The following is a 15,441-nucleotide window of genomic DNA, read 5'->3' as shown; positions in this document are numbered from 1 at the left end:
GTAAGTTATTTCTCCCTGGGAAGTATCGAAAGTAAACATGACCCCTGCTGAAGTTTTCATTACAGTCCATGAATCACTTTTGTCGGAAATAATCTTAATCATCGGACGACTGAAGTTTAAAGAGTACCGTCACTGACTCACAGTCACATCAGTACGCCTACCCCATTCTTTTGTTACGATTAAAATCTTTCTTTTTAGGAATTGGTCCCACCTGTTTAGGGTATCAACAGAAACGAAACATCTAAAGGACACAGCAAGTGACCCCACCCCCGCCTACAAGCGGCATGCCCATCTGACGTCATTGTTATTGAGGCAACGGTAGCGGCAGCGTAGCTCTGAAGGAACGTTTTCCCACATAGACCGATAGGCTACTACTGTACCGGACGGACCCTTCGGAGGCTGTAGTCTACCTGCCGTGAAAACCTGCCACAGGCCCCATGTTGAGGCGAGCCTACGCGCTGACGAAGGAGTGACAAACGTACCGTTCTATCCTGTTTCTAGGAAAGCCCGTGGATGGTTCTATCCGCGGGAACACATCGCGCAAACATGTCAAGAAACCAGAGGACTCCGCTGAAACACACGGAAAATTTGGTGGAGGTCAAGAGCAAGGTAAGACAGCACACGACAAGCAAATTATGTGAATAGCTTGTTATTGGCAATGCGTACCGAGGAACCGGACAGCGGGGGTATTGACTAGGAGCTTACTACATCAGGCGCGTGCATGGATGACACCCTCGATCTATCCAGGGCTATCTATCAAACCTTCCTGTCGTAGCTTCTAATGGGATTTGTCTGCAGAGCTCTGCTTCTCATCTCGACTCGCTCGCTCGGATTATATATGGGGTACAAATCCCTTCCGACCAGGGGACATTAGCTGGTATACGTCCATAACATTATTGTCAGTACGTCTCTCCGGTTTGGGCGCGAGCTTAGAGCGTCTGTCTTATCTTCCACCGTGTTTTTAGCGGATGACAGCTTACTCGGTCTGTTCTATGCTCGGGTTTGCTGTGAGCGCTGTGTCCGCGGCTGTTGTTATCCTCTGTGAGGTGTTCTAGCGCAAGCCTCCGGTGCAGCAACGGAGCGAAGTCGGGATGAAAACAGCTAATTAGCCTATCTGGCCTCGCTGATTAGTCATCGAGGAGACATGGTTGTGAGGGAGGGCAGGGAGGAGTACTGTCCTGGACACCGACGGACTCATAAGTGATCACTCATCTGTATGTGGTCAGGAACAGGGACAAACTTCCTTGAATGGATTCATTGTAAAAATACAACTCTCTGTCACCCTTTCTAATAATTATACTAAAAATAATTAGGCTGTCATTACTTTCTATTCAGATGATTGTATGATGAATACGGACAGGTCGGGGTGTACACAGTCATCAGACCCCTCTGTAAAACCATCAGGAAGTTTGTAAACAAACCTAGTGTTTCCTGCTCCCTGTTTCTCATACTTCATCCAAGGGAAGTTCACATTCAGATACTGCAACTGTCCATCCCTCACTTGACTGAGTTCACTGTATTTGGTGGGTTTATTTTAGAACCCGACTCCACCGTTCACAAATATTACTTCAGGAATGAAAGGTAAATGAATTACAGCACTAGAAAGAAGCTTGTTTTCAGAGGAGAACTGAAAGGGCATTATAGTAATGGATGCTGATAGAGAAGAACCGGTTCTTCTGACCCTGTCCCATATACCTCTCTTCCCTCTACGTGTCTATCCCTGTCTCCCTCTCCCAAGAGTATTTCCTGACCTGTTTGTTTCGTTACCACTCATTTGTTTCCCCCCCCCCCCTCTCTCTCTCTCTCTCTCTCTCTCTCTCTCTCTCTCTCTCTCTCTCTCTCTCTCTCTCTCTCTCTCTCTCTCTCTCTCTCTCTCTCTGCTGCTTATCTTTCCTGCCTCTCTTTCCTGCCTCTATCTCTCCTGCCTCGCTCTCTTCTGCCTCTCTCCAGCCTTTCTCTCCCCTATACGTCCTCTCATGCCTGCACCAGTCTGTTCCACAGTGTGTGAGGTTTAGGTGTGTGGGTAAGCTGTACCATTAGGGTGCGTAAGAATAACTGCATTAGTGATGAAATGAAATCCTGCAGAGTCTCACTGTCTGATTCTACCCTTTCCTGACTGGTCACTCACACAGGGCCTGGGATCTGTTGGGCAGGCTCCTATAGATCTCCTGGTAGCCTCTTCCTGGACCACCGACCTCCTCTCCATCATAACCACCAATTACCAAATACTTATGTTACATAGCTCAGCTACACCCAGGAGTTCATATGTCACATTCACACTCATTTTTTTCTAGTTCTGCTGCTGTAGAAATGTCAGCTTTCCAGAACGGTAGCATTCTTAACCAGTCTTATGTGTCAGGTCAGAAATGGAAGTGGGAAAGTGCTAAGTAGGACAATGTGTACCTCTCTTTCTTTCTCTCTCTCTCCCTCTCTTCCCCCTCACCATCACTCTCTCTCTTTCTCTCTCTCTCTTTCTCTATTTATGTATCTTCTCCTCCTGCCCGGTGCTGCTATCTGCATGGTGTCTGTCGGCCTGGTTGAGGAAGCCAGTGTGTGCTTGAGGAAGTTTTAACATTTGTGGTTGAAAACAGAGAAACTAAAAAGAGCATTGGAGGAAGTGCAGAGAGAGAAATCACGTTTTCATTCATCAGACCCATGTATCCAAAGCAACGGTCAGGGGGCCATTTGAACCTCCAGTGCTCTAACCACTGAGCTATGACCGACCCCACAGAAAGAGTGAAGTGGTGATTTAGCTGGGTTACATGGCAGACCACTGCATTGACTCTCTAGCATCAACTCTGCTGTAGTGTCACTAGCTTCCATCGATAAACCATTTCTACTCAGCCATTAATGTAAGCCCAATTTTTAACTCCCGTGTTGTGTTCTTGTGTCCTCGTGTGTGGCAGTTCGAGGCGGAGTACAGGCGTTTCGCCCTGAAGAGGTCAGGTTCCGGAGGGTTCCAGGAGTTCTACAGGCTGCTGCAGACGGTACACCGCATCCCCGGTGTGGAGGTGCTGCTGGGATACGCCGACGTGCAAGGAGACCTCCTGCCCATCAACAACGATGACAACTTCCTTAAGGCCCTGTCCTCAGCCAATCCGCTGCTCCGAATCATCATCCAGAAGAGAGGTGAGAGAGGGAGGATGGAGGGAGAGGGAGATGGAAGAGAAGGGGGAGAAAAGGTAGAGAGAGGGGAGAGGAAACGGAGAGGGAAGAGGGGGGAAGGGAGGAGAGGAGGAGAGGGGGGAGAGGGAAGAAGGGTAGAGGGAGGAGGGGGGAAGGGAGGAGAGGGAAATTGGGGATGGGGATGAAAGGAGGGAGGGAGGAAAAGGGAATGGAGAAGGAGTTCTCTAACCGGAGAGCTTCGACTCCTTCTAGAATCTCTATGTTTGTAGTTCCGTTGGAGTCTCTGTAGTTCTGCTGTGTGTGTGTCGTTAACTGGGGTTCAGCACCTGTGTGAGGACAGACTGGATTAGCTCTGTCTCTCTCTACAGGTTCCCACCTGGCTGGCCCTCGGGTCCTGGCAGGGAACACAATGTCTCAACAATCCCTTTTGTGAAGTTGTTGACAGCAGTATGACTGGCTGTTATTTAGTGTTCCACGAGTGTGTGCTCCGACAGTGGAGTGACTGGAGAGCTGGTGATGAAGGAGTTGTATTGTGATTGTGTGTGTGTGTGTTTCCCTGTATGCCTGGGTGCTGTTCATTGTTACAAGCCTGGACAGCTTGGGAGGGTACAGTCATCTGGCACCAAGCCAACCTGAGGAATGCAGAGAGATGGATTTAGAGAGATGGGGAGAGAGAGAGAGAGAGAGGGGGAGATGGGGAGATGGAGGGAGAGAGAGACCGAGAGGGGGAAAGAGAGGGAGATGGAGGGAGAGAGAGGGGAATGGGCAGAGCGAGAGAATGAAAGGATCAGGGCTCCTCTTCTTGGACTTATCAATAACTGTGTCTATCAATAACCCTCCTCTTGGCACCGTCTGTATATTTCGGTCACTCTCGGCCCTGTTCAATATCAGTCGCTTTATCTTTCTCCCAACCACTCCATCTTTTCAGCATGGTTCTGATCCACAACAGTTCTGCTGCAGGGTTGCATTCCAATACCCTGGCTGAAGCATCCAGCCTCCCCTCCCCTGTCTGACTGCGCTCCTCTCCTGGCTCGCTGTGTCGTTGTTATGCTGGGTTGTTGTTTTGTGTTCCGGTAGAGTTGCGTAGCATTGTTGGTTTGCGTAATAATGCTAATGAGAAGAATGGTGGCTGTTGTTGTGGATCAGCCCAGACTGAGCGGGCAGCAGTGTTGAGAAACTCTCCTGACACGGTCATCTTATTAATGTTATTAGCTAAATACTGCTTTCCTTTCAGGGACAAAATAAGAACTCAGATTAGCTCTGGTTCAGGGTCTTAGCTCAGCTCTTTTCAGTCACCCTGGAAGTGTGTGTGTGTGTGTGTCCCTAACTTGGGAAGCTGAACCTCTCCTCTCTACTCGGGTCTTATCGTCATGACAGCCGTAACTATGCAGAGTCTGGTGCTGGGTGATTACAGCTTTTTATTATTCATAGAAATTACCCTGGAACTTTATAGAGTCTTCAACATACTCTTATTTTCATTCAATCTCAGATTAGTGGGTGGAGAGGAGGTTAGAGGAGAGAATAGGAGATGAGGAGGAGAGGATCTGGTTTATATCTCAGTCAGAATATCCTTCTGCAGTCAGACTTTTCTCTTGCTTGCTCTCTCTCTCTCTCTCTCTCTCTCTCTCTCTCTCTCTCTCTCTCTCTCTTTCTCTCTCTCACCACGTGGTTCTCTCACCTGCTGTGTGTACGCGTGAGTGCAGTGGTAGCAAGTCACTTCACAACATGTCACTGACAAAATAAGATGTCTCAGCAGTGGTGTGTGTGTGACTGATCCCCCGCGAGCATGTGGACCGGCGTGCCCAGAGCGGGGCTCTACTGGAGGAGGACCCCGCTCTGTGCTGGCTGCACTGGCGGGGTCTGGATGGTGAACACACACACACACACCTTTGGGCCTTCATTTTGCAGGCATACGAACACACACACACACACACATACCCTGGTGGGCCCTAATACTGAAGGCACACACACACACACACACACACACACACACACACACACACACCCTAGTGGGCCCTAATACTGAAGGCACACACACACACACACACACACACACACACACACACACACACACACACACACACACCCTAGTGGGCCCTAATAATGAAGGCATACACACACACACACACCCTAGTGGGCACTAGTAATGCCAGTGAGTGCTGTGGATCAAATGGATGAGGCTTTTAGCATGAGCTCATCTCTCTTAGAGGCAATTCACTTTCCCACTGGTGACTAATGAGGCACACCACACATGAGATACTTCACACACACACTGCTAGACACACACACTCTCCACCAGCCACTCCACGTGTGCCCCATAAGCTCCACCCTGGATCCAGCCCCCCAGTGCCACTAGCGCCACCAGCCCCCCAGCTCCCTCAAGCCCCAGCCCAGCCTGAGGTGAGATGCTGCCCAGGAGGGAGGTCTGTGTGGGGCTGAGACATCAGGGAGGGAGCTGGAGAGAACCTGTTGTTTCTAAATCTGTCTCAATCAGGAGGAGTTATTTCACCATGAGGCTGGTGTGCTGTTCATGCTGGAGCATGGCACGCTAACTCACATTACACTGGCTGAGGAGGGGGAGGAGGGGCAGAGGAGAGGGGGGGGGCAGAGGAGAGAGGGGGGATTTAGATACATAAGGAAAGGAAGGGGGGGAGAAGATCCGGAGGAGAGAAAGAGGGAAGGAAGGGTTTTCATTTTGCTTAACCTCTCGAGAGGGCCTATAGACACAAGCTTCCTGAAACATGTCCTCCAGCAAGCGGTCCTCCTTAAACACACATGTGCGTGTGTGTTTAAGTGTGTGTGTGTGTGAGTGGTTTGTTGGCTGCTATGGGCCATGCGTCGGTTGTTTTTAGCAGATATTCCCTCCTGCTCCCCCTGCAGCGTGCACTCAACTGAGCCTGACACAGCTGCTCCTGCTCTACACACACCCCAGGGACACACTCTGCCTATGTGTGTGTGTGTGTGTGGGTACATGCCATTGTTTGTGTTCACATGTCTTTGTGTATGGTGTATTTGTATTTATGCAGTCATGTGTCAAGCACAGTGTGTGTTACATGAGCAGAGTCTACGTTTAAGACGTGCTATCTCTGTCTTTGTCCCTGCGAGTTTTGATTGGCTGACGGGAGCCTCACCGATTGGTTGCCAACATCACTGCTCTACAGGGGATACATTATTCACAAGCAGGAGAGATAAAGAGAGGAGAGATGAAGTTGGGAGAAGAGAGGGACGCGGAGAGACAGATTTTTGTTGGTAGTAAAGGAGAAAGAGAGGGAAGGGTAATAGACAGGAGGAAAGAGGAGGGAGAGAGAGGGAGAGAGACATGGAGAGAATGTGGGAGAGTGCGAGAGACATAGTCAGAGAGGGAGATTGAGAGTGGGAGATTGAGAGAGAGGGAGAGACAGACCGACATGGGGAGAGGGAACATGTGTTGAGCAGGTGGATGTGTTTGGGCAGCACCAGACTCTTTGTCACTGCCTGTGAGGGAATGTGACTCTCATCCAGATCCCTCCAGGTGGGCCTAATCTAACCCGCTCCTAAACATAGAAGAGATGCCAGAGGTGTGGAGGAGAGGGGGAGGGAGGAGGGAGGGAGGGAGGAGGGGTGAGATAGATTGTGTGTGTGTGAGAGAGAAAATGAGACAGAGAGAGACAGACACAGACAGAAAGAGAGACAGACAGAGACAGACAGACAGAGAGAGAGAGAGACAGAGAGACACACAGACGGAGAGGGAGAGAGAGTGCGTGTCATTTCATTCATTTAGTCATTTATGCGTGTTAAATCGGGTCTTGTACTGTCGGCTGTCCATAAGCCAATATAGGATCGTAAATTAAATGTAGCGACAAGGGCCTCCAGACCCCCTGCTGTCAGCTACCAGCTGATGGAGACGTCAGACTGGTGCACTACGGTGATAAGACTGACCTCAGCTAATCAAAGCCGTTGGGTCATCTCAGTCTTACCTGATTGGTCCACACGGTACCCAGTAACACACCCAGGCTCGGTGTTGACAGGACAGAGACAGAACAATCAGTGACAAAGGAGAAAAAAAAAGAAAAGATGTGAGAAAGGCATTTGGACCCCCTCCCCCACATGGGCAAGCTAATAAGGGATGAGAGGAAGTTCCCATGCTCTAACGACGCTAACTGTGCCAATACGCCATCCTTGGGTTAGCGTCCAGCCTGTCACCATGTTTCTGTTCCACTGTGCTAGAAGCGCTAAGCTGCTAGATGTCACTCTAGTACATCAGTCTACTGGGTAGTGGAGGTCGGGCCAGAGCAGTTGAAGGCAGCACACAGAGGTAGCAGATCTCTGCCCAGTAGCCCAGGCCAGTCTGGTGGTGAGGATGTGTAGCTGGTGTGTGTAGGGGTGTGTGTGTGTGTGTGTGTGTCGGGGGAGACGGGACGGAACTGTAGAAGAGGGTTAGGATGGCGTGCAGACAGACACAGATGTGATGAAGAGTTTTATAGAAAACAGAGCACTAATAACAACCGTCTATTGTATTCCAGTCATTAGTGTGTGTGTGTGTGTGTGTGTGTGTGTGTGTGCTCACGCCTGAAATAATCCTGAGATGAGATTAAAGGGGGGATTAAAGATGGACACAGTCCGCCAGCTAATCCCACACACATCCCGTTAGACACAACCGGTGTCTGTGTGTGTGTGTGAGACATGACCTACTAGTCAGTGTACCTGTTCAGCCTCCACTAGCCTGCCTTGCACCTGCTGTGTGCTCACTCATTGTGTGACTGTCTCTGTGTGCTCATGCCAGTGCTGCCTTCCAGCTTGTTTGGTGGCTGGGAAGTTAGAGGTGAGGGTGTAGGTATAGCGTGTGTGTCTGCAGGAGCGGTTAGGCGGTGTGGAGTCTGTTTACATGGGATGAAACCGCGGGGCGTGGGGGTTGCCATGGTGACCATATGGCACGGCCTCAGTCTCCAGATGGAACCCAGGGTGAGGCCACTCCTCCTGAGTGTGTGTGTGTGTGTGTGGAGGTAGTTCTGGGTGTGTGACCACTCAACCAGTCAGTCATTGTCAGCCAGCCAACCAGCCAACCAGCCAGCCAGCCTACCAGCCAGCCAGCCAGCAAGCCAACCAGCAAAGCATTTACTGCTGTTCTACAGCAATAACCACTGGGATGAATGGTTCCATTCAGTAATGAGTTCCTGGCTGCAATAATATAGCAAGATGAAGAGTAAACTCACGGTTATAGGTGTGTGTGTGTGTGCGTGTTTAGAAAGTGTGTGTGTCTAGAGTAACCCAAACCATCTCGTACTGTAATAACATCCATGTGGAGCCCAGTTTTCCTATCAACAATCTCTCCTGTTCTGCAATAACACCATCTCCTCCAACACTAGGCCCTGTCGCTGGGGGAGAGGTGCTGGGGGGGGCAGCTAAATGCCCTTTTCACCTTTTCATTGGCTTGATTCAAGCATGTAGTTGTGTGTGTGAGAGACAGAGAGATAGACAGAGAGATAGACAGAGAGATAGACAGAGAGATAGACAGAGAGATAGACAGAGAGATAGACAGAGACACAGAGCAGGAAAGAAAAAGAGAGGGAGAGATGGGGTGGAGAGAGAGCGGAAGAGGGAGAGAGAGCAAGAAAGAGATAGAGAGGGGGGGAGCGAGAGAGCGAAAGTCTGTAGCATACTAGCACAGGAGGCAGACTAATGGTTGGTTAGAATTCACTAACAGTAACATCTCTCTTTTCTTAATAGTGACTTTGTTAGTGAAAGGTCTGACGCAAAAGTCAGCCTGTGTGTGTGTGTGCACGTGTATGTCTCTGTGTGTGTATACACATTTGTGCTAGTACGTATTTGTGTGTGTGTGTGTTTGCATGCGGGATCAGAGAGGGAGGTTTGAGGGGATCAGCAGTGTCTATGCCTGCAGGCTGCAGACAACCAGCTCTTATTGTTGTTCCTCTGTCAGCTGAGTCAGCCTACCTCTCCACACACACTGACATACACACACTTTCTCTTTCTCTCACACACACACACTCTCTCTCTCTCTCTCTCACACACACACACACACACACACACACTCTCTCTCTCTCACACACATACACCCTCTCTCTCTCTATCTCTCTCACTATCTCACACACACACACTTGCTCACACACACATGTTCTCTCTCTTTCTCTCTCTCTGTCTCTCTCTCTCTGCACACACCAACACAGTGCTCCCTAGGGAGGTGGCCAGCCGGCCTGTGCATTAGTGTTTGATGTCTCACCATCAAAGCTGATCTCAGACCTGTTGGTCGATATAGCTCAGAGCATCTGCTGAGAAAGAAAGTGAAATGGATAATAGAGAAAAATAAAGAGGTTTATTTTTTGAACACTATATTATCCTCCTAAAGGTTGCGCAAGGATCACATGACATGCTGACTGAACAATTATGCAGGGCTGTACCAGGATATTGTAGGACAGCGTCTACTGTATATGTGAGGAGAATGATGGTGGAGGTCTACCCAAACATGGTGTCAGAAGCTCCATCAAGGCTACAGTAGGGGAGTCAGGTGGCTGAGCGGTTAGGGAGTCGGGCTATTAATCAGAAGGTTGTTGGTTCGATTCCCGGCCGTGACAAATGACGTGTCCTTGGGCAAGGCACTTCACCCTACTTGCCTCGGGGAGAATGTCCCTGTACTTACTGTAAGTCGCTCTGGATAAGAGCGTCTGCTGAATGGCTAAATGTAATGTAAATGTAAGTATGTGTCTAGTAGCAGGGCAGCCCTGTCTGCAGCCCCTGCCCTCCTTACAGTCCTCCTCCATCTCCTCTTCCCTCTGGAGTCTACCAGACCAGACTAGCTGTTATCCTCCTTCTCTTCCTCCTCCTCTTCCTGGAGTCTGCCAGACCAGACACGCTCCTCCTCCTCCTCCTTCTTCTTCACTGCTTAATAACACAGAACTCCCCTCTCTGTGGGGGACTACACTAATGGGAGGACAGGGGGAAAACAGACTAGAGCTCTTGTCTGTACACACACACACACACACACACTCACGCACAGGCTGAAACTCACACGTATACTATACTCACATAATACACATTCACATACCGGAATATTCAGCTCGAGTGTATTTCCCTTTAGAGACAGAAGTGGAAACAGTAAACAAGCTATCTTGGGAGGAATCTGTCCTCATCTTTCTGGGGTGTTGATGACTTCTGCTTTCATTCTCCCAGCATGCAGTTCTCTCCATAACGACATCCAGGCCTTTACTAACCTCCCCTGCAGCCCTGTTCCATTCCTCTCTGCTAGTTTGGTACTGTACAGGAGATCTGGATTCTGCACTTTTGCACTCTGCCTGTTTTGGTCCTCACATTATATGTTTATTGTTACGCGCCATCAGACCAAATCTGATTACTGGGTCTTTCAAAACCCACTTGGCAATAAACCGGTTTCTGATTCTGACTTCCGATTCGGAGCTTTCCCTAAAGGTGGGTGGCTGAATTAGGGGTTCTAAAGCATGTATGGATCTAAAGCAGTCAGAAATGCTCGGACGAGATGGTCTCAGTTCCCCTCAAACAAGGAAGTGTGGCTTTAACCTGATTTTATGGAAAGGTTGATTCATTTGTCCTGGATTAAAACCCAATCATCTCTCTTGATCTTTGACCGGGAGACTGTGGGAGGTGGAATCCTCAGTATGTCAGCTGTCCTCCATCTCTGTTATCCAGTCTGCAACATTCTGTTCTTCTCTCTGTCCCTCCATCTGACCTCCCTGTCTGACTGTCTCTGCTCCAGGGCCCTGTTATCTCTGCTCTCAGACTGGCCTGGGTGTGTGTGGGCTGGAGGGAGGGGAGGGCTTGAGGGCTGAAGATTCAAGTCTGACAGCATTGTAGAACAGCGATGTTGATACAGTATAGATATAATAAACGGTAGAACCCACACTGAATTGTACACGACTGTTATTTTTAGGATTTTTCCCCAGACTGAGTGAACTCATTATATATAACAACAACGCAGTGTGGGTAATACATACAAATTTCAAACTAAATAAGCTAAACTGTGTTCTCTGTTTTTTTCTGTGTGTGTGCGTAGATGTGGATGAGCCAGTGGTCTTTGCCACCAACTCTCTCCAGCGGAGGAGAAAGGGCCTGGCGGGGCTCCGCCCAGCTCAGCAGAAAGCCAAACCGGGGCTCCTGATTGGTCTTCCCCAGGACTTCCGGCAGATTTCCTCCATCATCGACGTGGACATCCTGCCGGAGACCCACCGGCGTGTGCGTCTGCACAAGCACGGCTCCCACAAGCCCCTGGGCTTCTACATCCGAGACGGGGTGAGCGTGCGCGTGACGCAGCAGGGCGTGGAGAAGGTTCCGGGCGTGTTCATCTCCCGGCTGGTGAGGGGCGGGCTGGCGGAGAGCACGGGGCTGCTGGGGGTCAACGACGAGATCCTGGAGGTCAACGGCATTGACGTCAGCGGGAAATCCCTGGACCAGGTGACGGACATGATGGTGGCCAACAGCCACAACCTCATCGTCACCGTCAAACCGGCCAATCAGAGGAACAACGTGGTGCATCGTGGGAGCAAGGCGTCTGCGGCCAACAGCTCCACCGGCTCCGCGGGCTCCTTCGTCTCCCGTGACTCCGCCCCCAGCCCCTCCTCCCAGAGCGTCAGCCACAGTCACTATAGCAACAGCAACAGCGTCGCCGAGGGCGACAGCGACGAAGACGGCGACCTCATCATCGAGAGCGACGGCCTGCCTTCCTACATGCCACACCTCGTGTCCAACGGCAATGGTAGCCACGGCGACTTCCCGTCGGCCTCGTCCCCAGGGCACGGGCCACTCCCCCAGAGCGTGTCCCTGCCCAGTAGCGTGTCGCTGTCGGACAGCAAGGCCTCGCTCAGCTCGCTGACCACGCCCACCCAGAACGGAAGCCCCGCCCCCAGCCCGGTGAGAACCAGTAGCAGTCAAGAGAGCATGAGAGAGGACGGCAACATTATCACCTTGTAACACACACACTTTGGAATGCCCTGAAACCCACAAACACCCTGGTAGGAACTAAAACACGCTGGAACACTCTGGTTTTCCCCCCAAGGATGGACACAGGCGATGCTCTGGTGACCTGATTGTTAGTACGTCTCTCTCTCCTTGTTGAGGAGAGAGACAGTTATGATGTCATCCTCGGTGATGCCTGGCACCAGTACAACTAATCAACCAACCAACCCAGCAGCAGCTGTCTGAAACACCACCAGGCATCATGACCTGACTGACGTACACATCACACACTGGAACATCAACAACATGACAACAAAACACACAGGGCATTCTTGATTCCAGGAAGTGGCTGTCACCACACAGGAAGTGCCTTGGGTCTTCCTATGCACTCAACTTGTCCATGCCTAGATCACATGACCTGAATCACCTGACTCCATCTAATCCTCGACCTAGATCGCCTGAGTCACATGACCTGGGTCTCTCTAGTCACCTGATCTGAGAGCTTCTGCTGTCTATTTTTACGTGTCTTTTAACTTTAAAGCATATCTTAGAAGACAGGTCGATTTACTGCACACTATGATGTCACTGACTGACTGACCACTATGAGTGCCCATTGGTCCATGAATTGGCCTTTGACCTCCTGATATTTATGTAATATTTTCTTTGGGGTGTGACACCTACTATGGCCCGGAGAACAATAAGAAATCACAGCATTATCAGACTGGTTGCTTCACAGAGCTTTCACATTGTGTGGTGTTGGTGGCTGTAGTCCCAGTCTTATCCTCTGACACCCCACACTGTCCTCACTAGCAGTCTGGTCTTGTCGACCGATAACTCACAGTCCCTCCTCCCCTCCTCCTCTTCTCAACCCCTCCTTTCCTCCAGTTCTCATCCCCTGCTCCTTCCTTCTCCACCAAGTCTCCCACCAACCTAATCTCTGCTGAGCGGAAATATACAAACACACAATAGAGGACAGACCTACAGCTCCAGCTCAGGGGTCGTGACCTCTGCCAGACTCAGCTGTTTACATGCACACTTATTACTGCTGGGGATTCTGGGTAAGAATAAGGAAATTCCTCTCATGTTTGGAAAGCCTAGAGCAATGCACACTGGGACCCTGTTCACACAGACCACTCCTGTCTATAAATGTAAACCTGAGGCTGTGTGTGCGTGTGTGTGTGGTTGATACACTAAAACTACCAAGGGGATTTTTGTTCGTTCTCCCGGTGTTGATGTCTCTCTTTCTGTAGATTATGTGTGTGTGTGTGTGTGTGTGTGTGTGTGTGTGTGTGTGTGTGTGTGAGTGTGTGTGAGAGAGGGAAAGAGGGAGTGGGTCTTTTGGTATGTGTGTGTGTATATGTGTAGAAACAGAGAATCACGCCCCCACTGGATCAAATAACCCACCACACCAGAGCTAATTTATATAATATGGTGTTTTCATGGTTGTTGCAGGTCAGGATGTATTCTTGTCTGAATCCAGCTGCAATAACAGCTGTCGTAACTCACCTCTCCCTGCCAGGGGAGGTAGCTGGCCTGAGAGGCATCACCTCCCGCTGGTCAGAGACACAGACAGTAGAGGATCCCTCGATCATCTGTAGCACAGCAGAGTCAATCATTCTCTGTGGAATGACTCTTTTGGGATGGTGGTCAGATCTGGCTCCCAATTAGGGAAGAGCTGAGGTTCCAGTATCTTCTGAAGTAGCAGATGGTTCGCTGAGCTGAGAGCTGATCAACTTTTTCCATGGGAGAGAGAAACCATCGTTAGAAGATAAAAGTGATGTTCATGTATGTTTAACGCTCTGCACATGGACAAAAACAGAGTTCTGCCCTCGAATCACCTGAGTTCCCAAATGCCAATGATGTATCATCTGCTTATAGACCACTGTCTGTGCACACACACACACCACCACTGAAGACTGCTGTGTCTGGTCCAGTATGTAACTATATGTATATATAAGTGATTAAAGAATATAAACAAGGGATTTTTAATCACAGGGGAGAGTTTTGTAAAAGAACATTTTATAAATGTGTAAAATATGGAGAATATTTTCTTATTCTTGTACTTTTATTTGTTAACGAGAGCTTCCTGTTTGACAGGGAATATGTAGGAATCTGACGGGCCTGGCTGTACTATACTGTGAATGTCATATATAGATATACTGATTATATAAGAAGACATATTATGAGAATAAAATATTATGGAAAAGGTCATTGTTGTGATTTAATCACCCTGAGAGAGCAGTTTTCTTGTCCAGTCTTTATCTCTCATTTCATCGCACAGTTGTAGTCGCTGCAATGCTGCCATCTCCTGGTCAAGTACGAGCGAAATATTTAATGATGAACGAAAATGCAGATGAAGATGTTTTGCTAGAAAAGTATAGACGGGCCTGATACAATTTGGATATGTTGCACGCCCCTAGATTTCCATGGCAACCTATTAAAATTGAATAGCCAATTTAACCTATAACTGACCACTGCTAAACAATCAATCAGGATACCCCTTCATTCTCCCTAATTAAACTCCATGTCATCTGAAAGTCAGATAACGGAATCTGCTCCTCCAGAGTTTTTTGAAAGGTTTGCGAAGATCTTGGATAAGCCTGATATCAAAACGTTTGAGGTGAAAGGAAGCAGAATGAGACAAACTAAAATCTCACATCTCTGTTACTGCAGTAGGCTAGGCCTACTACAGTAACCTAACTAGCAAGTGTTAACCGTTAAGTTGGCGTTGCCTGGTGTCGATGGGACATCTAGCTAGAGCTACGTGTCATTGAACCGCTGTACTTGTCAATTTCACAGGCTTTGGCCGACAATCAATATTAAAATTAGATTCAATGTACAGGTCAATCTCACTGCTGAAATGTGAAGTTAAAAAATTAATATATATAGAGCTATAATGCTGAAAATTAGCCAGATTTATATTGCGCCTATTTAAGCAGACTAATTCCGACACGGGGAAGTAAAACGTCAAGGATAGCTAGATAAAGAGGCTAGAAACTGTTTAGACAGCGAGTCTAACGTCTTATTCACTTAATAAGCCGTTAAATTAGAATAATTTCATCTTTACTGATTAAGCTATATGATGGCTCACTCACAGACATTTAGCAGACGCTATTGTCAAGAGCGATTTACAGTAAGTACAGAGACATTCCACCTGAGGGAAGTAGGGTGAAGTGCCTTGTCCAAGCACACAACGTCATTTTTTCACGGCCGGAATCGAACCGGCAACCTTCTGATTAATAGGCCGATTCAGTAACCGCTCAGCCATCTGACTCCCTAGACACAAGAGGCCACTCTTGTAGGCTACACCCATTAGCCTATATAATTTTAATCCAGATAAATTAGATTAATCGGAAAGCATTAGCCTACAACCCTTGGGGTCAGCCCCAGCTGTCA

The 15,441-nt window shown here is 49.0% G+C and overlaps 1 protein-coding gene across 1 annotated transcript; it reads left to right on the top strand.

Moving 5' to 3' along the window:
• The first annotated feature begins 326 nt into the window (after window positions 1-326).
• Window positions 327-14,248, top strand: pard6a (par-6 family cell polarity regulator alpha). Its single transcript, XM_067235577.1, has 3 exons — window positions 327-609; window positions 2,907-3,129; window positions 11,147-14,248. Exons 1-3 carry the CDS (start codon window positions 514-516, stop codon window positions 12,058-12,060), a joined length of 1,233 nt encoding a protein of 410 aa, XP_067091678.1. The 5' UTR covers window positions 327-513; the 3' UTR covers window positions 12,061-14,248.
• The last annotated feature ends 1,193 nt before the right edge of the window (window positions 14,249-15,441 follow it).

Source organism: Osmerus mordax, chromosome 4 (assembly GCF_038355195.1).
Source record: "Osmerus mordax isolate fOsmMor3 chromosome 4, fOsmMor3.pri, whole genome shotgun sequence".
Taxonomy (NCBI): Eukaryota; Metazoa; Chordata; class Actinopteri; order Osmeriformes; family Osmeridae; genus Osmerus; species Osmerus mordax.
Note: the sequence above shows the minus strand (reverse complement) of the source record. Positions and strands in the feature narration are given on the sequence as shown.